Source organism: Gossypium hirsutum, chromosome D09, assembly GCF_007990345.1.
Source record: "Gossypium hirsutum isolate 1008001.06 chromosome D09, Gossypium_hirsutum_v2.1, whole genome shotgun sequence".
Taxonomy (NCBI): Eukaryota; Viridiplantae; Streptophyta; class Magnoliopsida; order Malvales; family Malvaceae; genus Gossypium; species Gossypium hirsutum.
The window spans coordinates 6,911,646-6,935,501 of NC_053445.1; the positions used below are offsets into that span (position 1 = coordinate 6,911,646).

The window sequence follows — 23,856 nt, forward strand, 5'->3', positions numbered from 1 at the left end:
CTTTTCAATAACTTTGTAATATAATTTTTATCGTTAGCAATGAAACCAAATTTTTACCTATCATTTGTCTCTTTATTTCAGCATTATTTCTCTTCATTAAACTATTATTGTTTCATATATCTACCTCATAAAAGATAATTCACTTATACTTAAGAAACTCTACCAGGTACGGCATATAATGCATACAGGGCATCTTCCATAAAAGTTGTCCAAGAATTGGATAAATCGAGCTCTAATACCAAACTTGTAATGCCCTCGGCCCGACTCGATTCACCAGGTCTAGATCTTAGGCGTTACTAAACAATACAAAACATTTAACAAAAAAAATTTTCATTTTTATCATATAATTTAAATATGTTATTAAAAATTCCAAAAGAAATCTTAATATTTGGAAAACCCTTAAGACTTTATTCAACTCTTATTCCGGAGCATATCAATACCTTATATTGGTTATATTTATTACAGAACTACTAGAACTTACTCATATCTTACCATAGAGACTGGCATTCAGATACATAGTTTACCATCTGTTCCTAACAATTCACTTCACATTGACTTAGCAGAATACACCATATAAGCAATCAGATAGAACATGCCACTAAGGTGATCCATTAAGAATTTTCCACAAAGGCACCCTTTTCAGAGTTCGTCACACAGGCTATTCTTTTCAGAGTTCGCCACAAGGGCTATTCTTTACTGTTAGGTTTACGATTTGGATTTTCCTAAACTCACATCACGCGAGGTTTTCCCATCATCATCCTAAGACCCGTAGAGAACCCCATTAGGTAATCACCATTCCTTAGTTCTTTTTAGAGGGTGCCATGGCCATGGACTTTTACTTCAGAGTTCAAATCAAAATTCATGTTTTCAGTTCCGAAAAACTGTATTAGATACCATCGCAATAACCAAACACAGGCTCTCTTGATAGACTCTTCATGCATTGGCACAATCTAGATTCGAGCTTTTTCATCAATAACTTATACCCAATCAAAATACTCACATATCTCATAGCATATTTTTCAAACATATACATATTTCCTATCATATTCATACTATACATTCCATGGTTTTGGATTCCTAGTTCGATCACTTCCTTACCAACCTACTTCAGTATGAACAGTATTCATGCAAGAGTTAGAGTAAAGATCTTTTATAAAACTTAGTTTAAAGTGTTATCCTTTATTGAACATTTATTCAATTTAGCCACAAATTCTTTAAACTTAGTATCATGTCTCATTCATTATTAACATATTCATTAATTCAATTACTTTTTAACTTATCTAACCTTTAGCTTAGCACACAACACTTTTATTCATATAACAATTAATAGTCGTAAGCAAGTCTTATCATTAGTATTTTTAATTCATTTTGCCCTTAATAAACTCTAGCAAAATGACTCCAGTACACAAGATCCATCTATACACCAAATAGTGTATAAGTACTAAGCTTGAAGGAACCAAATAACGCACATGAGTGATGGACCCAAAGAAAACAGAGAATGCACATAATATATGCAACCCACTAAGGCAACAAAACTCTAAATCACCCAAGAACTTCATAACGTCCTAGAACTCCATATCATAACAAAACTCATATCTAGTCCCTATTGGCATGCCAATCGTATCCTAACTATTTTACTAATTTTATTATGGCACCTTATAATCATAAATAACTTATCATATCAATGCCATTAAGATATTCATTATTCATTCAAAGGCAACTCAGATCTTATAAAACTTAGAATATCTTTGATATTCATCATAAGATAGGTTCCAAAGCCTAGAGATTTGATAGACAACTTATTGTCTAGCTACACATATGGGCATTTTGAGTGCCTTGCATATATGCAATTCACAAATGTCAACTTAGATCTTTTATATAAATTCACTTTTCATTTATGGTTTTCAAAAATGGTTACTATGACCTCATTTACAAAGTCAAATTTCTATTTATAGCTCATGTAAAATTTACCACATGTCAAATTCATTAGTTGAACAAAATGGTGATAACAACATATTAATCATTAATTTTTTTCCTTGATGGCCTATTAACACATTTTCCTTATTTATAACCATGTGTTGACTTTATCAGCAACTTTACAAGATTTACTCATTACTCACATGTTTGCCACATTAACACTATATAAAAAAGTTCACATATTTCAAATCACATTTAGTAGTTATTCCATGGAAACTTTTTTTTTTTAAATAAACGATCCGTTTTGTTTAAAAAATGGCTCGAAGTCCAAAATAAACAAAAACCAATGCAAAATAGTTGTCCAAGAACAAAAAATCAGCAACAACAAAATCAAGTAGAAAATCCAAAGCAAACTCATGAAAACCAAACACAAAAACAACAAGAAACATCTTCCAAACCCAGCGAAAATAGAAAACCCAAAACAGCCAAAAACCTCCATAGCTGGCAAGCAGAGACACCAAATAGGAGACTGGGTTGAGATTCCTCAAGTAAGACCACATTTCTCAACCAAGAACTTTGAGAGAAGAGAGGAGGGAACTACGGTGGTTGATGAAAACGACGATCCAGATTGGCTAGTTCCAAAACCTTAAGCGAAGCATCCTCAACCCAAAAAGAATCTTCTGAGTGTTTCATACCTTCAAATGCCATCGCATGCGCAGCAGCATTACCTTCTCTCGCTACGAATTCGAATCAACAGGATGTGAATCCTTTCAACATGTTCTGTACATTCCATAGAAACTAAATTCTCATAACACATTATTAGAAATTTTTAACACTTAATAATTAAGACTCATTAAACCATAACTTTATAAGACTTATTTCCAACATTTAATTCATAAAATTTGCACACATACATTTCAATATCATTTTCATATTTATTCACTATTTATTATTTTTTTTCTAAACATAATAAGATAAGATAAGTACGAGTATCCAATTGTACTTACTTCTTGGATTCATATTATTTCAAAATCAAGCTTCTAAACACATGTTTCATCCATATTCCAAATTGAGACACCAATATCCATCATTCCTCATTTCACAAACACAAGAATACAACCAAATATTAATATCTAAGCTTTCTCATAACAACCCATAACAAATATCAAGTTAATGAGGATAGAAAACATTATTTCTTACCTTAATGGATATTTCTCTCTCTAGCTTCAACTTTCTCTCTTAACAAACAACCAAACCCTTGCTGAAAATAAAGAGATCGAAAGTGGAAATAAGCTTAAGAGGTAGTTTCTCAAGTGATTTTAGCAAAATCTCAAAGTTTGGGTATTGAGTTTTTGAGAAATTTCAAGAACAAACAAGAAAAATGAAAGAGGGGAGAGTTTTCATGGGAGAGGGCTGCCCTGCTGCTATATGCTAATGGGGGTTGCGTTCTCATCTTTTTCCCCTTTTTAATCCAATTAGAAAACACTAAACCCAAGCTAAAGTCAAAACACATTTAAATGTGTGGTCCACAATTCATCACACTAAAATATTAGCATCCAATAGTCCAAAATAATTTCAAATAAAAATATCTTATCAAACAATACTTTCAAATTTTAATTCTTAATAATGACCAAAATACCTTTATGGGGCAAAATGATAATTTTGTCTCTTTTTCTCACTTTTCATCTTTTCATAGTTTCTTCACAACAATAGGCACTTATCCAATCCAAATATCATAATTGATATTTCAATCTTAATAATAATCTTTGGATGGTAAAAATTACACTTTTACCCTCTTCTCTGCAAAAATAAAAAAAATTACAATTCAATCCCTATACTTTAAAATCTTTTCAATTTAATCCCAAAAGTGCTACTCACTCCTATACATATTTCCACTTATTCTTGGGACAAAATAATCAATGATAATTCATTCTCTTTTTAATCAAATTTTTACTTTAGTCCTCAAACTTTTAGAATTTGCAATTTAGTCTTTTTGTCGCAATCTCACTTTTAAAATTCTTTTCATTAATTCCAATATCCAAAATCAACTTTATTTTCATAAAATTTTTTTTATCTCTTCCAATTTTCTTAAAATTTCATAGTTCCTAATCTCAAAATAGTATTATATGCCTTATAAAAAATTTTGGGGTGTTACATAGCTTTTATGGTTTCCATTACATAGCCCCTAATTTTCATTTATGCACCATGTAAAAAATGTTAAGTTTTCATTCCATTATTTTTCAATTAACCAAGTTTTTAATCACTTTGATCATACCACATTTCTCTTCTTATTAGTTCCACCCCTAACACATATCACTTATTTCACGTATGATAATTTTCACCCTTAGTAAACATTAGTAAAATAAAATTGGATGCGTGGGATCCCAACCAATCACACTAGGAATAACGCTCCAAAAGCACTAACATCTGAAGATTGTAGAAATGGATCCATAACGCACAAAAGTGGTATGCACTAAGGCTTTAAACACAGTTTGAAACCACGTTTTCTAACATATGTGTGCTAATAACCCCTATAGCATGTCAATTGTATCCTCACTAATCACTAAGTTTACTAAGGCATTACAATATTTAGTCACTTAGGTCATTTCCAGATTTCACAAAATGATCAATTAATACTTACAACATGGTTTACATGTCCACATATAAGTAAAGATATATCTTATTTATGACATAAAGCACATTTGAAAATCACATAATTTGGGAGCTCTTGGAGCATCCATCCATTATCTCATATTTCCAATTTCACATATTCATTTATTAAGATTTTCAAGTACTCAATGTTGTTAGTGACATTTTTCACATGCACACGTAAACCCATTGCACTTTTCACGATATATTCATTCTCTCTTTTTAAGATATTTCATTGTATTAAATTTCAACCTGACTTATTTTAACAATAATTCACTGTTCACCGTTTCAGTGCCATTAGGCCAAGTTTATGAATTTCACCATTTTCTTCCAATTATCTCAACTCACTAAGCTATTATTTTTTCTCATATAAGTACTCTTAATCACATTTTAAGTATAATATTCATTACGTGCTTTATAACATCATTTTAACAATTTTCATAATTATTTATATAGGGTTAAGACATGGTACTTACCTTTTTAATAGAAAAAGTTCCAAACAAAGCTTCCCTTTACATTCCCTTCCACCAATCTCTTTCTCAACACACACACACATATAAACACACAATGTTGGAAAAATTAAGTTTAGAAAACAGATTTGTTGCATAGAAAAATTATTTTTTTTCTAAAATCAAGTCTTTATGTTAATTATAGCAGTAAATCTTTACCGAATTAGTACATGTGTTTTGTGATAGGCGAACTTAGTCGTTTCTTGGCTTTCTACCAACAAGATCTTTTCGACTTTTCTTGAACCCTCGGCTTGTTTAGAGTGTGGACTCTAAATTCACAAACTAATAACACAATGACAAATTCTTAATGTTCTAGTGGGGAAAATCAATTTCTCTCTGAGCTAGAAACCAGTCAGAAGTTCTCTCGAAAAATAAAATTTACTCTAAAAGAAAATCTCACTAAATTTTGATAGAGTAATTGCGCTCAAGAATGTATATTTTGGCTTAGCCCATAATCTCTATTTATAGATAAAAGCACAAAAGTCTTAGTTAAACAAAAGAACACAAAATACTTTGAGGCTGCATAAGGTGGGCAACATACCCTTCTAGGAATCCGAGGGTTGTCACCCATCCCATATTAAATGGGCCCATTGAGCTCAATTTTGTATTGGATTCAATTATATGTGTTATCTAGACTTTAACCAACTCCTATAATTTATCAAACTCAATAAAAAAACATTCAATTCCCAAAATATTAATTAATTAATTAAAATAAATTGAATTAGTTTACTAAATTAAATTATTTTCTCAACATAATTCTAATTCTGTTAAAGTCATAGAAACTTTACTGTACCAGAATCTTGTGAGTAAATGAATTTAATTGTCTTGATTAATAAACTGTGATGACTAATTAATTTAATTTTTACTTAAAACTTAAATTATTTAATTACAACCAATTAAATAATAATTTGAAAATTTTAATTTAATCTCTAAGTCATCTCTTGCTAATAGCAAAAAAACGCATTCATTGCAGACATGCGATCTATTTCTCTAAATTGTTGTTTTCATTTATTCATCATATCAGTTCAAATGCAATCTGTAAAAGGTTGTGCCGAGCTAATATAGGGATTGGTTTGACATATATAATTAGGGCTCAAATAATTTGTCATTGAGTTCCAACTATTCGCCTATTAATTATAATATTATTTAGTCATAAAGTCAATCTAGTAAAAGTATTATGACTGAACTCCCCCCATTATATACCATTATAAAGCAACTTAATTTATACTCGTCCAATAACCTTGTCATATGTATGTTGTCCTCGTAGGATATCCTTAATCCCATTGGGTTAAATTCGTTCACCTAATATGATCATATTTTATCTCGTGAAAATTCCAATTACTAACTAATAGTAATTAAATAATTCGTCCTAGACAAAGGACTTGTAGTCACATTTTCTTTCATCAACCACGTAATGCCTATGAGAGGATATCATTTACCCTTTATTGGGCTATGAATTTCACTATTATAAATGAAGTCATGTCATGTAGAAGTTATATACCCAATGTACCAACCTTTTTATCTCTTACCAATTGAACTCAAACTTTCAATACATCAAAGTACACGAGTCATGCAGACATAGTCAGTCACTTACTTAATATTGAAGTAAGCCACACCATGAACAAATCTAGGATAAATTCAACTTGGGTCATGTTCGATGTATTATCATTCTAGACAATCACCCCTATGTCTCTATCTTCTAGGAGTCAACCACGCTGATACCTAAGACAAGGTATCTTCACAATTTGACTTGATAGGTGACATAATAGTTCTTAAATCAATTTACTCAATTTTAAAGACTATGGGCCATTTAGATTGCCTACTGATATCAATTGTCTTCTCACATTATGATCCGACTACATAATGCAACTTTATATTAGTTAAACATTAGATAATCAGTGAGTCAATATTTGCTTATACATTTTGTCTTGTGTGAAAAAACAATGCAAATACAAGCTATATTAATGGGAATAATAGATTTTTATTAAATCAATCTATTCAAAAAATTACATAAACCACACTAAATGCACTAAATCCCAACATACAAATCATTACTATATGCTCCAACAACTATCTCATGCTGAAAATCTCAAATCTCAAATATCAAAGATGGAGATGGTGAAAACTCATCTTCTTACTTTGTTGGGAGCTTTCTCTCATTAATCTACTTGAAACCTTAGACTCAAATGAAAAAGATAATAGAGGAAATCAAGTAAAATGTTGTTTTCTAACAAGATTGAATGGAAGAAAACTTGGGTTCTTAAGTGAGGTTTTCTTGGAAGAGAAAGGAAAAAGAAAAAGTCATGGGAGGAGAGATCTTCCGCTCTTCTCACCTTTTAATCACCACGTAAAATGGGTCAAAGTTAAAATTACGGTCCATATTTCATCCCATGTTAAAAATTCAATCCAATGGTTTAAAATTATTCTCAATAAATTAATATTTCAAAATATAATATTTTCAATATGGATTTCATGTAAAATGACTAAAAATGCATTTTATGAGGAAAAAATTACACTTTATTGCCCTTTTCTCTCATCACTTGTTTTTATTCCATTTAAGGCACTTAGGGTGCGTTTGGTTCGCTGTATTGGATTAGAGGTGTATTGGATTAGAGGTGTAATAGCAAATCAACTGTTTGGTTGAATGTAATGGAATAGAGGCGTAATAGTAATCTTGTGTTTGGTTGAATGGAATAGAGATGTAATAGCATAATGGAAAAAACTAAAATGACTAGAATACCCTTGGCATAAATTTGTTTTGGTATATGATTATTGTTATTGTTATTTAAATTTTAATAAGATTATTATATCAATAATAAATATTTTAATCATATTTAAACATAATTATTATTAAATATATTTTAATTAAAATATATAATTTAATAAAATTCTTAATAATTAGTAGAAATTTGTTTTGGTAAATTATTATTGTTATTGTTATTTAAATTTTAATAAGATTATTAATATCAATAATAAATAATTTAATCATATTTAAACATAATTATTATTAAATATATTATAATTAAAATATATAATTTAATAAAATTCTTAATAATTAATATTCTTATATGAATTTACTCAAATCATAATATATGATACTGTAAAATATAAATTAACATAATTATTATTAAATATATTATAATTAAAATATATAATTTAATAAAATTCTTAATAATTAATATTATTATATGAATTTACTCAAATCATAATATATGATACTATAAATGAAAATTTGAAATAATTAATATATCATATATTTTAATTAAAATATATGATTTAATAAAATTTAAAATAATTATAACTAATAAATTATATTTTATGAATTTGTATAACTTAAAATAATAATTATTACATATAATTTAATAATTAATATTAAATTTCATAAAATTATTGATAATAAATTTTCTTATATGAATTTATACAATTTAAAATAATTAATATTAAATATAATTTAATAGTGATATATAATTTCATAAAATTCTTAATAATAAAATGTTCTTATAGGAATTTACTAAAATCAATATATAACTTGAGAATTATATTCTGCATAAACATAATTAACTTATATTAAGAAAATGTTAGATGAAAATGAAATTGTACATCATAATCCATATGTTATATAGTTTTACAACATCAAAAAAGTTGAATATTGATATTTAATGGTGAGAAAGAAATCTTCTGACCCATTTAGATAGTAATAGAATTTCAGTAGACAAGAAGGATAGTTGTATGGATTAATATTAATTTTATTTTTAAGTAATATTGTCAAAAATGAATTTATATTATCTCAAAAATATTGTTATAATATATTTACGTTCCATAAACATGTAAAAACATTATATTCTAATACTGTATGTTATAAAAAATTTTAAAATTTCATATGAATAAATGTGTACATTTTTAAAACAATAGTTTAAGGTAAAGGTCTTTGTTTTTAAAGATTGTTTAAAAATTATATTTTTTGCATTATGTTACTGATCGGATTCCGTTTTTAAATTTTAAATTAAATATTTAGAAGTACGCAATACTCCTATCTTGTTCTACAGCTCTCATTTTTAAAAGTTAATTTAAATGAAAATTTTAAAATGTAGTTTAACATATTTTCTAGAAGATCATAACTAATTTTAAACATGTTATGTAATTCTTAAATTTTGAAACATTACAACAGTTTTAATAAATTCCGAAAGTAATTATGTACTAAATAAATACATATATATATATACATATTTATAAAAGTATTATCAAATTTAAATTGTAACTATTTTTCATTCTTTAGGTCAAAGTAGACGTTGAACACACACACATATGTATATATACACATTTTGAAAAGTATATGCTAAACATATAGATACATGAAAGCAAAACCAAGATGTCAGGACAAGAGTAAAAGCTAATGATGGACTCCTTTTGTAGCCTTTGTTAAGCAATTAGCCATCCTATCGCATTCTCAATGCATATGTGTAATACCAATATCTCAATATCAATGCAACAAGTGTCCAATGGCATGAATGACATACGAATTCAGTTGTTGTATCATTAGAGTACCCTTAACATGATGCAATGCTTCCAAACAATTTATTTCTAACAACACATCACAACGGCTATGGATTTTCTGAAACAACAAAGTATAACAGAAAATTTATTACACTTGTCAAAAAACAAGATGAAACAACAAAGTATAACAGTCAAAATTTCATACAAAATCTCACTGTCCAGCAGTACAATTTTTCAGTGTTTCAAACCACATATCAACGCATGCCATAAACTTGACCTAAACGCATAATTAACATACCCTAAGCCATCTTCTATTAGGTAAAAAAGAAAAGAAAAGAATAAGAAACAAATTGAAATATCTTTGAATAATCAAATCCAATAAAAAGAAATATTGGCATTGGAAGTTGATTTTCCTATAATAAGAGGGGACTGTGGGTGCAATTATCAAAAGCAAAAGGTAGGGTCATAAAACGCAAAATTGCTAATGAAATGGAATAATGGAAACAAGGTCCCAATAATGCTGCTTGGATGTTGGGTAGGAATTAATATTTTATCCAAATTTTAGAGTGGTAATGACATGGTGGATCACAAAAAACAAAAACAAAAACAAGAGTCCAAAGATTGACAACCCTTTTTCATTTGTATAAACAGAGATTGTTTGTTCTTTTATTCAACAGTTAGTCCAACATGATTGGGTTTTCTTATTCTTGGTTTACACATTTTATTAATCGAGTTCAACAACTCATTTCCAATAAAATTATTATTTCTAAACCCAAACCAATTCAGATGGAACAAATAACCAACCCCCAGTAGAAATTTCACATTACCCTTAAGCTAATAAGTTTCTTCCAATAACAGTAATATTCTGGCAAGTCCAAATTGAAGCTCCTAATAAACAAGGGTTGGCGTCAAGTTTTATCATCTGGTTGTCATTTCATGCAAGCAAATTGGCTGGCAAATGGGGCCATGTAGCTCTCCAAATATCGCTTGCCACCTTTGACTTGCATAATAATATCACTACCTTTTTTAGAAGATAAAATTGCAGACAGGTGGGGAGCACATTAATAGGGGAGTTGAGAATGTAAACACAGGCTTAAAGCTTATAACAACGGTGTTTACCTTAATGGGGATTTATGAATGACATACGAATTCAGTTGTTGTATCATTAGAGTGCCCTTAACATGATGCAATGCTTCCAAACAATTTATTTCTAACAACACATCACAACGGCTATGGATTTTCCGAGACAACAAAGTATAACAGAAAAATTATTATACTTGTCAAAAAACAAGATGAAACAACAAAGTATAACAGTCAAAATTTCAAACAAAATCTCACTGTCCAGCAGTACAATTTTTCAGTGTTTCAAACCACATATCAAACATAATACAATTGGTGAATCCGGTTGAAGACTACACACATGAACATGCCACAATCCAAGGCAAAGGCAGGCAAAGAAATGAAAAGTTCAAGATTCATACCTCAAACCAAACGCTGAGACCGAGAGAAAAAATGAAGCAGTGGATCACAAGAATCAGCAGTGAATTAATCCTTCCAGACTGCAAGTCAAGCCGCTAACAGAGCATGCATGCCTGGATCGCAAGAATCAGCAGTGAATTACAGCTGCAGCTATGTCATTGAAATCAGCAGTAAAGGTTTAGACTTGTTCACGGAATTTACAAAGTTAAATCAACAAGAAGCATGATTCAACAAACTGCTACAAACTTTCACAAGAAGACAGAATTATTAAAACATGAATTTTTAAAACAACCAAAAAATCTAAAATCTGAACTGTAACAAGAAAAACAACTACAAGAAAAATGGCGAAAAAATGGTTTGAAAAGCAAGAACCCTTAGCAAAGAAAAAATGTTTGGTCTGCATTCGGTTGCTGTTGCTACTGCTTTTTCACAATTGGCTTAACAATCGTCATCGTCTTTCTCTTTTTTTTTTTTGTTTAAATCCAAATACCAGAACATGATTTAACCAAACCAACAAAAAACAAAAAACAAAGATCCAACGATTACTAATCCACGGCATTTAGTACCTTTCTCGAATACCAAACCAAATAAAAATTTTAAAGTTCCCACTTTCCATCACCGCCAGTATCGATTCTCCTCATTATTCGTTTCCCTCTTCAAGATCCAATCAACAAATCGATAAGCTAATTCAGAAGAGAAATAGAGTAGCAAATCAAGTCCCATGCATTGAAGTAGTAGACGACAGAAGATGAGAAGCAGTTGGGGGGCTTTGTTATTTTTAAGGTGCACCGGAGGACTTTTCTTTTTTTTTTTTAATTTCTCTATTTACTTTAAGCTGAGATAATGTTTGGGCCGGTCAAACCTTTAAAAGAAATTAGGCCCACATAAAGGGCTCTTTTAGCCCAAATATACAAAAACTGGTTCAGTCTATTTTTTATTCATCCCGGTAACTGCGGTTTTTAACGATTCACCGTCTTATCTAATTTTTACCGTATCAACCGCTTATTGGTCCGACTAGCCTATCCACCGCTTCCGCATCCCTGATTAATTTTTAAAAAACAAAACAAAACAAAACTTAGAAGCAAAAATATAACAGTATCGTCTGTTTTTCTTTTTTATAAAATTTTTAGTCACTAAAATCCATGGTACTTGAAGGGTAGAGTTTTATAAAAAGGTTAATACGTAGCTTAAACTTGTTCAGAAGTATTTGGTATCTAAACTTTTTTTAACCTAGTTGGTATTTAAAATTATGTACCTCTACACTAACATCATTAATTTGTGCTGATGTAGTAGCACTGACAACTACTCACACGTTGACACATGATAGCCTCTCATTATAACCCATTACAAACATAAATAAGAAAATTTAAAATTATTTAAATTAATAAAAAAGTATAATGTTTGCATATTAAAATAAACTTGGACAATCATTTGAATCTACACAATTAATTGTCTAAATTCATTACACATGCATTTTTATTAATTTTACATCTTTAATTTTTTTATATAAAATATCATGTTTTTATATTATTATTTTAAATTTTAAATTTTAAAAAAATTAAAAATATACAAATTAATTAAAAATTTATAAAACATTTTTCACATCAAGCTTTTGTCCAACTTCATTCTCATTCTTGATATGTTTTTACTAATTTTATGTGATTTTATTTTTTTATAAAGCATCAGTTTTACGTTATTATATTTTGAAATATATATAATATAAAAATTTAAAAAAATTTATAATATATATAATCAAAAACAGATAAAAAGCATAAAATATTTTGAAATATATATAAAATATATAATTTACTAACTTATAGAAAATTCTAAAAAATTATACTTTTATAAATTTATAAAAAATTATTAAAAGACCGCATCTAAAATGAAATCTGAACAACTAATTGTTTTTATTTATTTGAATATAACAAAGATTTGTCCAAATTCATTCTTGATGTAAAAACTATTTTATACTTATTTTTTATTTAAGTTATATCTTTTTATTCTATATATTTTTAAATTTCAAAAATAACAAGATATTTTACAAAAAATTTAAAATATAAAATTACTAAAAACACATCTAGAATAAATCAAAACATTTGTTATCTAAATTCAAATGAACATGGACAACCATGTGTCCCAGTTCATTCTAGTTCAGTCTTGATATGGAAAATTTTATACTATTTTAGTTAATTTATATATTTCTAAAGATTTATTTAGTTTTTTTTATTTATGTCTACCATTTGTTATAGTGAAGGACTACCATGTGCCATAATGTAATTGGTTATCAATGTCACATCAATAGAAACTAATGATATTAATGCTAAAGTACTTGCTATCGATATTAATGCTAAAGTACTTAAGTTAAGTATGTGACGGAATACAAATTCAGATTAACATTTAGGTTAAAAAAAATTAGCACCAACTAAATACTTGAGTTCAAGGACAAACTACATATTAACCCTTTATAAAAATATCAACCTTCGTCCCTGAAAAGTATCATCCATCGTCCTTATTTACGGTATGCACTTCACATTATCTATCATATGGAAATGGCGAAAGAGTATTTTATTGTCAATAAATTTGTTAATTTGGAATAATTTAAAGTATAACACCAAAACAAATAAGCAACGCGTTTAAGATTCACAACAATTGATCAGTGAATGAAAGAATTCTATATCAATTAATATGAAGACTTCTGCAAATCATTATGGCACCATTGTAGCAATTACCATTAATCTTACATTGCTACGAAAATAAGCGAATCATCATTAAGCATGAAAAGGTTAATCGATGTAATTATGATCCCTATCCAACAAACAACGGCAGTTTATTGCAAGGCATCTTTACTGCTTCCGATTTTCCAACAGCTTTTGCAACCAGGTTTCCTCACAGTATTATTGTATGATGTGAACCTTTCTACCTTTCTTCATATGCCTAAAATCCTGAAGAAGATCAGTTTTGAAACCTACTTTAAGTTATATACATGCATGGCTGCAACAATTTCCTACTCTGGAGTTATTAAGTGCTTGAGTGTCATCCATGAACTGCTTCTAGAGTTTGATTAGTAATAGCTTTACATCATCCTCAACCTGTGAGACACCTTTTAAGACCCAATGGCCCGAAGGGATCAAATACCTTACAGGTTGGTGTGAAGTGTGAAACTAAGCCTATGAGGCATAACTTAAGGTATAGCTACAACTATCCCAAAACAGTTTCAAATGTCCTCTTCACTAAATCATCAAAAATTGAGGTTGCAAGGAAAATTCCCTTTCATTAGCATGCATGACAAAGAAAACTGCAGACATGAAGACCTTTGCTGCCACTGGCACAAGAGAATACATGCACTGCAAAGTTCAGGTTGGATTTAACCAATTGGAACTTACCAGCATCATTGCTGACATAGTCTACACTATGACACCTTCAGCAGTTGATGAAAAGCTTCTTGAGGTATGTCAACAGAACCAACTCGCTTCATTCGCTTCTTTCCTTCCTTTTGTTTCTCCAGAAGCTTCCTCTTTCGAGTAACATCCCCACCATAACACTTTGCAAGGACATTCTTTCTCATTGCTGAGATTCTGAATCCAGTAAATAAAGGCTTAACCAATGAACATTATACAGTAGTTAAAACTTTTAAGGAACTTAAGGAACGAAAGACACGTCACTTACGTCTCCCTTGCAATAACCTTTGATCCAATTGCAGCTTGTATGATTATCTCAAACATTTGCCTAATCAGAATTGGACCATCAGTATCTATAATTTAATTCATGTGAAACTCATACTAGACTTTAAAACAACAGACCTGTCGATGAATTTCTTAAGCTTGTCCACCAGTTCACGACCAACTCGTTGTGCCTTCAGAGAGTGAACAATTGTTGCCATGGCATCAACTGGCTTCCCATTTAAAAGGATATCAAGTTTCACCAAATCAGATTGTTGGTATCTGTAAAGAACATCGATGACATGTCAATAATAGGAAGTAAGAGGCTCCTATTGTTGGAGGCATAGGAAAAAAAAACGTCAGCAAAGGTTTCATGACATTGAATGTCCAATCAGAAGTGTGTAAAATGCCAGAGGACCAGCTCTTTGGACAAGGATTTCACTAAAAATTTAGGCCAGATCAATAGGCAAATACTCATTGCTAGCAGTCCGAGGTAATCAGGAAATCTATCTAGCAGAAACCAGTTCTATGTTTCACCACTTGCTCCCCAAAGTGCTATTATAGGACATTAAACAGCATATTTGCGAGAAAAAAAGGCAGAAAGAAGCTTACTCTGAATCTTCATAATCAAAGGAGGCATATCCAGATGTGATACTCTTCAACTCATTGTAAAAGTCGACAACAATTTCCCTCAGAGGTAGCCGATACTTCATAAAAGCCCGTTGACTGCATAAAAGGAATGGCTGTGCATGAGTACTGGAAAGCTTATGACATGGCATTTTCTCAGCTGTAAAATTTTAAAACTTCTAATCTAATGAACAAAAATGCCCAAGTGGATTTCAGCGTAAAATTATATGGAAAACCTAACTTGTTAAATTGATGGAAGATGGAGAAATAAAAGGAGAATGTTTCAGAATCTTGGTTGAAAGCACAGCTACAACTAAGAATAAAGAACCTGAATTTCCACATCATATAATTTAATATTTCATTGATTAATTCAAATATGAGAATGAACCAGTAGATTTTTCTGTATTAATGCAAAGATAAATAAAACCATTTCATCGAAGATTACCACTGATGAGTTAGAAAAGCAAAGGTTAAAGAAATTGCAATGGCATAAATCACCTGTCAATGAATGAGTACTCCAGCTGTTGGCCTCTCCGCTCCGAGCAAAGGGTAATAACAGGCCCCACATACCTACAAGAAAGCAAAAACACCTAAAAGAATAAAACCTTTGCATGCTGCAGAAAATAGATAGCAAAGGGGTACGGGAGCTTACTCACTAGGAATAATAATAGTTGCGATCACAGTAGGTTCCCAACAAGCTGTAACTCGTTTCTTGGGATCTGAGGACAATGCAGCAGGATTCTGAACTTCTACCTTACTACATAAGATCAAGATATATAAAACATGTCAAAACTCAAAACCAACTTCACTAAGCCTATTTCTCTCCAAATAAAGATTGAAAAAGGCCACCATAGTATGTACCTTCCATCAGAATACTCAAAAATATAAGGAACAGTTGGAACAGTGGAAATGACATGAGCTTCATGCTCCTACGTCCATAATACAAACTGTTATGACTTGCAAATAGAGAAAGAATATTTTTCTAATGGAAAAAATGGGGAAAATTACCTGTTCAAGTCTTTGATGAAAAACATCCATGTGAAGTAAGCCTAAAAACCCACACCTGCAGGAGGAATACAGGAGATGCACTACAAATTATTCCATTATAACAATGCAAGTCTCCATAATTAAATAGTAGAAGAAAACTGTTTGACTATTGGTACTTAGAGATAAGTCACAAAATCTAAGACAGCACACCTAAAACCCAGTCCAAGTGCTGTGCTACTCTCCTTAGTAATAGAAACACTGGCATCATTGCATGTTAGTCTCTCTATAGCATGGTTAAGCGCATCAAAATCGGATCCATCTGCAGGATAGAGACCAGAAAACACCATATGTTTTGCAGGCTTGAAACCTGCAATTTAGAAGCATAGCAAATATAAAAAAAGGGTGTCTATTTTGAATAAAAAAGGAAACAGGAAGTACAGTGTATCAAAAAATAACAAAAAAAATGAAGCCTGATGATATACCAGGAAGGGGCTCTACAGTAGTCCGAGTGTGATATAGCGTGTCCCCAATACGTGCCTCTTTTGTGGAACGCATGCCAGTCACCACATATCCAACTTGACCACTTAGAAGGGCTCCAGTGGGAGTAAGTTCAGGATGCATGATCCCAATATCCAACACTTCATAAGCTTGACCAGTTGCAGCAGACGAAATCTTATCACCTTTACGTAATGCACCATCAACAACGGCAACATGGCAAATTACACCTTTGTATTCATCATAATAGGAATCCAACAGAAGCATGCGTAAAGGTGAACTGCTGCTTCCAGGAGGGGGAGGAATCCTCTCTATGACTGCTGGAAGGACATGCTCAAGCCCCTGCCCTGTTTTAGCAGATGTTAAAAGGGCATCACTAGGGTCAAGATCAAACATTGATTTTAACTGAGCTTTGACACGATCAGGGTCAGCAGTAGGCTGGTCAATCTTGTTTATGACAGGGATTATAGTCAGGTTAGATTCAAAAGCGAGATAAAAATTTGCAACGGTTTGCGCTTGAACACCTTGGGCTGCATCAACAACCAAAAGAGCACCTTGGCAGGCTGCCAGAGATCTAGACACCTCATAACTGAAGTCCACATGTCCTGGTGTGTCGATCAGATTTAGCAGAAACGTTGATGGTTCATTAATATTACCATCATTGCATCCATGGAGCTTGTATTTGTGGAACATAGTGGCCGTTTGAGCTTTAACTGTTATTCCCCTTTCTCTCTCTACCTAATAACATCAGAAAAATTATCATCAAGTTTACACCTTTAAACCAAAGCTAAACTCAATCCTTTCGTTTTCTTTTTTACAATTTAAACCAACTTTAACGTTCATATGAAAAAATAACAAACACCCGATTCTAGTTTCTCTTTAAACAATAATTGCAATGTCAATAGCTTGCCTTTTCATCAACTTCTCAAACTAAGAACCATTTCAAAAGCAATAAAAAATCTTTAAAAAACCACACACACATTTTTCAGGTCTCAATCCAAATAAAGAAGTTTTAATCTAAACAATAAAATTTACCTGTAACTTGTCAAGATACTGAGGCTGACCATGGCCTCTCTTAATTGTCCCAGTAAGCTCTAACAATCTATCAGCTAAAGTAGACTTTCCATGATCAACATGGGCTATAATTGAAAAGTTCCTAATTTTTTCAATTGGGTATCGACTCAAATCTATTGGAGCAGATTCTTTGCTGTTTTGACGAGAATGAGAGCAAAATCTTTGATTTAATCCAAAAGAATCAAATGGGTTTTTGATTGAATAAAAGGGAGATAAGTATTTTCGAGGTTTAAGGGTTTTTGAAGCTCTGAATAAGGAACCCATTTGAGGGTTTTAGAGAGCTTTGCGAGAGAGAGAGAGAACGATGGTATAGCCTGTACCACTCTTTGAAATAAATTTTGGTTGTACTACGCAGAAGAGGACGTCGTTTCTCGTTTTAGTCTAAAATCTTGTAAATTACTTTGAAAATTTGAGGGTAAATTACCTACTTGGTCACCCAATTTTTAGGAAAATTTCATATCGGTTGCTTAAAATGAAACCCTTGCAATTTGGTCACTTAACTTTTAGGTCGTTTTCATTTTAGTCACTCAAGCGTTAAATCTCTAACTCGGTTAGTTGTACATGCCACATCATATTTATACTTTTATTTTGGTCACCCAAAAAAATTTTTTTTAAGTATTGATTGGAGTAAAAAAAATCAAAAATTAAAGTGAAAAAACGATAAAAACTAAAATAATATACAAAAATTGTCAAATTGTACTTGTTTATCCTATTTTCAATTCTAAATTTCTTTTTTTAATATTAAAATATTAAATTTCAAAACATCAAAATAAATTGAATACATTTTTGAAAATTTTTATTCATTGAATCAAATTGTTACTATAATATTAAAATTAATTAGTTTATTTTCCTTTAAAATTTTAAAATTATATTTTATGTTTCGAGATTATCCTTAATGAAATCAACTCAATTAACTCATATTTAATAATTATATATGAAACTTAAATTTTTGTTGATTATATAATCTTGAATCTTTTATGCTAAGCTAAAAGTAAAGGAAAATATACTTGTAATTAATTAAATTAATTGCATGTTCTTTGTTTGGGTAAAGAAGTGATGAAAAAATTATGAGTTTTGTTTGGGTAAAAATCATGAGATGTGGTGTGGTAGTTGCTCTCCTCATCCCTTAACCATGATGTTTGAGGTTCGATATTCATCCATAGAAATGAAGCACATTTCATATCTCTTCAGAGAGCACCTGCAACAAAGTAATCATTGCTACTGGCGACGAACACCTAAGTTTCGACCAAAAAGAAAAGGAAATTATGACTTTTTCACTTTATTTCTTTGTTATTTAGTTTTTACCATTTTTTTCACTTTAATTCTTGATTTTTTTTTACTCCACTCAATACTTAAAAAAAATTTAGTGACCAAAATGACAGTGAAAACATGATGTGGTATGTACAGTTAATCGTCGTTAGAGATTTAACGTTTGAGTGATTAAAATGAAAATACCCTAAAAGTTAGGTGATCAAATTACAAGAATCTCATTTGGGGTGACCAAAATAAAAGCACTAGTGACCAGCTATACAATTTACTTTAAATTGAATTATGAAAATATAAAATATTTTTCATAATAAAACACCTACTAAATTAGCCTAAAATATGATTTTCAAAACATTGGTGTGCATTTGGAAAATTCTAGAAAAATCTATCTAACATGGGCTTTTCATGAGTTAAAGAAAATTTTTACATTGAGTTGAGAATTTGGATTTATATTTCATTTTATAAATAAATTGTAAAAATGAAATGTATACAACAATACAACATATATTCACATTGGATAATAGTTGTGGCATCTATTCCAGGTTTCCCAAATGAAGACCCGTCGGTATTGAGCTTGAAACAACCAAGAGTAGGAGGAACCCAATGGATAGGAATGAAAGGTGGGAGATCTTTAAATTTAATAGAAGCTGCCAAAGCAAAAAAACTCACCACCACCTTTAGTTGCTCTTTTAATCAAACCCTCAATTTGTCTATAGCCACCCAAAATAAAAGCATTGCATTGTAGCTAGATTTTCCAGAGAATGACTCAAAAATTATTTCTAATTCTGTGTTTTGACTTGTAATTATTCGAATTCATATTTGAATCGATTCATGGTATGAGAATAACAGAGAAGATCGTTCGATTAAAAGCTAGAAACATTTAGGATCCGTCTAGCACAAAGCATAGATATTTTTCAAGGAAAATTTTATTGCTATAAATATCACAAATTAACTTGATTTTCAAAATTTTAATTTTCATAGAAAATTGTTTTAAATTAGACTTTTTCCAAAAGAGAGAGTGGTGGTTGTTGTGAGAGTCGATTCACCTAGTCGAGGCGGAAAGCCAGAGGTTACAAAGAGTGAGGATGAGAGAAATATAAAGGCTAGAGGTTGAGGATGAGAGAAATATAAAGGCTAGAGGTTGAGAGTGAGTTAACAAAGTGTAGGCCTGGTATCTTAAGAAATTGATCATTTCTTCCTCGTTCTTGGAGGTATTTATAACATGTTTAACTTGCCATTAAGTCATCATTATGAAACATGTGGGATTGGATGATGATATCTGTGATGGGACAAATTCTGTCATTTATTCTAATTTAATGGTATGACCCAAGTGATATTTGGTGACAAACAACTTAATGTATTTGATGAAGCTCAGGACCCGAATGGCATAAGGCATGCACTTTTCGAATGGCCATCCCAGAAAGGAAAACTAATAGACCTATCGGTTCGTTGGTGATAAGCTTACTGTTTGAAGCCTTTCTGCTTGCCATGTGTCTTGACGTGAATGAAGTATAACATTATTGAAAAATAAACATTTAAAATATCATTCACATTTTTTTATCTAATATATAATTACTTATATAATGTATCGTAAATATATTATTGTCGAAACCATTTTTTTGAAAAACAAAAAAATTTAGGTTGTCGACTTTAAAAAATGAAAATTGGGAGTCGCCACCAATCTTTTATTAAGGTGTGATTGGATCACCTAAAAAAACGGCTTTGGTCTACAAGTTTTAGAAAAACGGATCCGGGAGTCAGTTACGTACGGGGAAGGATTAGCACCCTCGTAACGCCCAAAATTGGTACCTAGTTAATTAATTAGTGTCTTAATGTCGAAAATTTGAAAAATATAATCCTTAGCAAAAACTTAAAAACGTTACTTATTAAGACCCTTATCATTTCGGAGAAAGAAAATGTCATACCCAATGCGTTAGGGCACTGTAACAACCCGGTTTTGACTCTAATCGGACATAGTGGTTTCGGGACCACAAGTCCGAGTCAAAAAAATATTTTAATATTATTTTGTGTGTTTATTATGTGTGAATTTAATTGTGTGAAATTTTCGTGTTTTAATTTTGTCATTTGAGTGTCCGATTAAATAAAAGGATTAAATCACTTAAAATAAAAATTTAGGGGTTAAATCTAAAAGTACCTAATTGTTGTTGTCTTTTTAAAATGGGGGATTAATGATGCAATTAGACTAAAACATAGATAGTGGGTGGCAAAGGACTAATATAACCTTATTATATATGTTTTGTTTATTAATTATTAAAGGTTAAATAAGTAAATTAATAAATAATGTATAGTATAATAAAACAAAACATAAAACAAGCCATTATCATCTCTTTTGTTGGCCGAATGTTGCAAAGAAAGAAAACATCCATGGCATTTAGGGTTTCGGCACTTTACTAGCTTGATTAAGGTATGAAATTGTTTCGGTTTTTGATAATTTTTACGTTTTTGAGATCGTTGCTTTGAATACTTCGAAACCCATGTATTAATTTTGTGAATTGTTGATGATTTTGAAATGTGCCATTGATGAATGTTTGAGTTTTGTCATTTTTGTTGATGAAATATGAAATATATGTATTAGATTAACATGTTTTGTCTTTAAATTTTTAGTGAATTTGTGTAATTAGAGTTAAATTGTGAAAATAAATTTTTGAAGGACTAAAATATGAAATAAATGCAATGTGTGGACTTGTATGAGAACCATGAATATTCGGCTCTTGTGTGGTATGGGCAAATTTTGTGTATTTTGTGTTTTGTGCAAAAAGGACTAAATTGCAAAAAGTGAAAAATGTTAGGGGCAAAATGGTAATTTTCACATTTATGTATTTTTGGACTTAATTGAATGTTTTTATGAATAAAAAGGTTAAATTTGATTATGTTTAGATCAAGAAATGAAGAAAACGAATTTGGATCGGGGAAAAACGAAAGTAATCGAATAGTCGATCGTGTCTGCTGATATCCGAGGTAAGTCTATTAGCAACTAAAAATTATTAAGTTAATATTTATACATGCATATTAATTGTATTTTATGTTAAGTTATAATTGAAAGTATATTAGTTGAATAAATTTTGAAGTGTAGATTTTATATATATATAATAATCGAATATACAAGTATGATCTTGTATAAATTCATGGTTTGAAATGAAGATATGAAATGTAATCAAGAATAGGTGATGTTCGAATAAGCATGAATATATATATAAATTTCTTTTCTTGAAATTAGGTAAGAAAGTTATATATATACATAAGATAGATCAAATTTATATATGTGAATACAGATTAAGTCTTGAATTTAGACAAAGATATGTATATATATTATGTATAATACTCGAATATATATATACGTATATACAAGTATAAACTCTTGGATTGGATTAAAAATATGTAACTTATAATTGTATATGTATAGTTTCGAATAGGTATATACATATATATATGTGAGTTATAATTTATTTGTATATGCTGTACTCGAATGAGCATGTTTACATATATATATGTCCTTTTATTGAATTTAATTAGGACATTTATATAAGCTTATATGAAGTTTCGATTATGTATGTATGTTCATGTAAAAGTTCTTAAATGGAAGTGAATATATGAATTTATCAATTTGGATCATTATAAAGTGATCGAATGTAATACAGACTTTACGTCTAGCAGGCTTGATGCCGATGAAATAATTCAGACTTTACGTCTAGCAGGCTTAATGCCAGTGATACATTTCGGACTATAGGTCTAGCAGGCTAAAAGCCGGTGTACTGAATCAGGTTTTAAAACCTAGCAGGCTAAGTGCCGGTGAATCTATTAAATTATGTGAAAATATGAAATTGTTATATCTATGATTTTGGTTATATGAAATCGATGAATACATAAACATTAGGTTTTTATATGCTTGGTGAGTATACATCTACATTCCAGTTTTGCTTTGGTTAAACATAATTGTATGCATTTGGTGGATACAAATAATAAAGGCATATGTACATTAGGTATATGCGGTTGTTAAATACATATAAGTCGAGCCTATGTGTTTGATAATTATTTATGTATGCAATTGGGATATATATAAATGTACTCATTTAAATGTATATGATGAATATGTATATATATATTCGAATGTATGTATTAGCTATGTATTCGAATATGTATATATATATTCGAATGTAGGTATTAGCTATGTATTTAGGTATAAATTCAAATGAGTCTATATATATATATATAAACGAATATAATAGGTGATTGGTATATATGAGTATGATCAATTTTATGCACATGATAAGTACATATGTGAATTCGAAAGTGTGCAAGTAATAAAGTGTATATACATTCGGTTTTAATTGTTGATAATTATGTATGCATTTGTCTATAAGTAATTGTTAATATATATATATTTGTTGTTATGCTATAGACTTACTAAGCTATAAAAGCTTACTTTGTTTGTTTTCGTCCATTTGATTTTATAGATTTTGGAGGCGCGTTACGAGCTCGGGGATCATCAGCATAGTCCATCACACTATCGACTTCTTTTGGTATTTTGTTAAATATTTGAACTTAATCTTATGGCATGTATAGGTTTGAGTATGATGTTAATTACATTTTGATTGCAAATTATAATAGCTATGCGAAAGTAATTAAATTTTCATGTTGTGATCAGTTTGGTTTTAGAAATGGTTGTGTTTGTTCGGTAA

General features: G+C 30.2%; 1 protein-coding gene across 18 annotated transcripts; it reads right to left on the reverse strand.

Moving 5' to 3' along the window:
- Window positions 1-2,157: 2,157 nt before the first annotated feature.
- Window positions 2,158-18,256, reverse strand: LOC107892331 (translation factor GUF1 homolog, mitochondrial). 18 transcript variants are annotated; one of them, XR_005918432.1, is made up of 16 exons: window positions 17,852-18,235; window positions 16,804-17,554; window positions 16,532-16,688; window positions 16,343-16,397; window positions 16,196-16,263; window positions 15,987-16,091; window positions 15,833-15,904; window positions 15,320-15,433; window positions 14,849-14,989; window positions 14,715-14,774; window positions 14,432-14,623; window positions 11,615-12,088; window positions 11,051-11,198; window positions 3,118-3,178; window positions 2,925-3,010; window positions 2,158-2,697 (listed from the first exon to the last, which is right to left on the reverse strand). XR_005918432.1 is itself a non-coding variant. In XM_016817393.2 (12 exons), exons 1-11 carry the CDS (start codon window positions 18,152-18,154, stop codon window positions 14,458-14,460), a joined length of 1,992 nt encoding a protein of 663 aa, XP_016672882.1. In that variant the 5' UTR covers window positions 18,155-18,235; the 3' UTR covers window positions 13,339-13,584; window positions 14,432-14,457. The 18 variants fall into 18 exon arrangements, 3 of the variants coding, with proteins under 3 accessions (XP_016672882.1, XP_016672879.1, XP_016672880.1); XR_005918438.1 differs by having other exon boundaries at window positions 2,158-2,715; XR_005918429.1 differs by lacking the exon at window positions 2,925-3,010 and having other exon boundaries at window positions 17,852-18,253.
- Window positions 18,257-23,856: the final 5,600 nt, after the last annotated feature.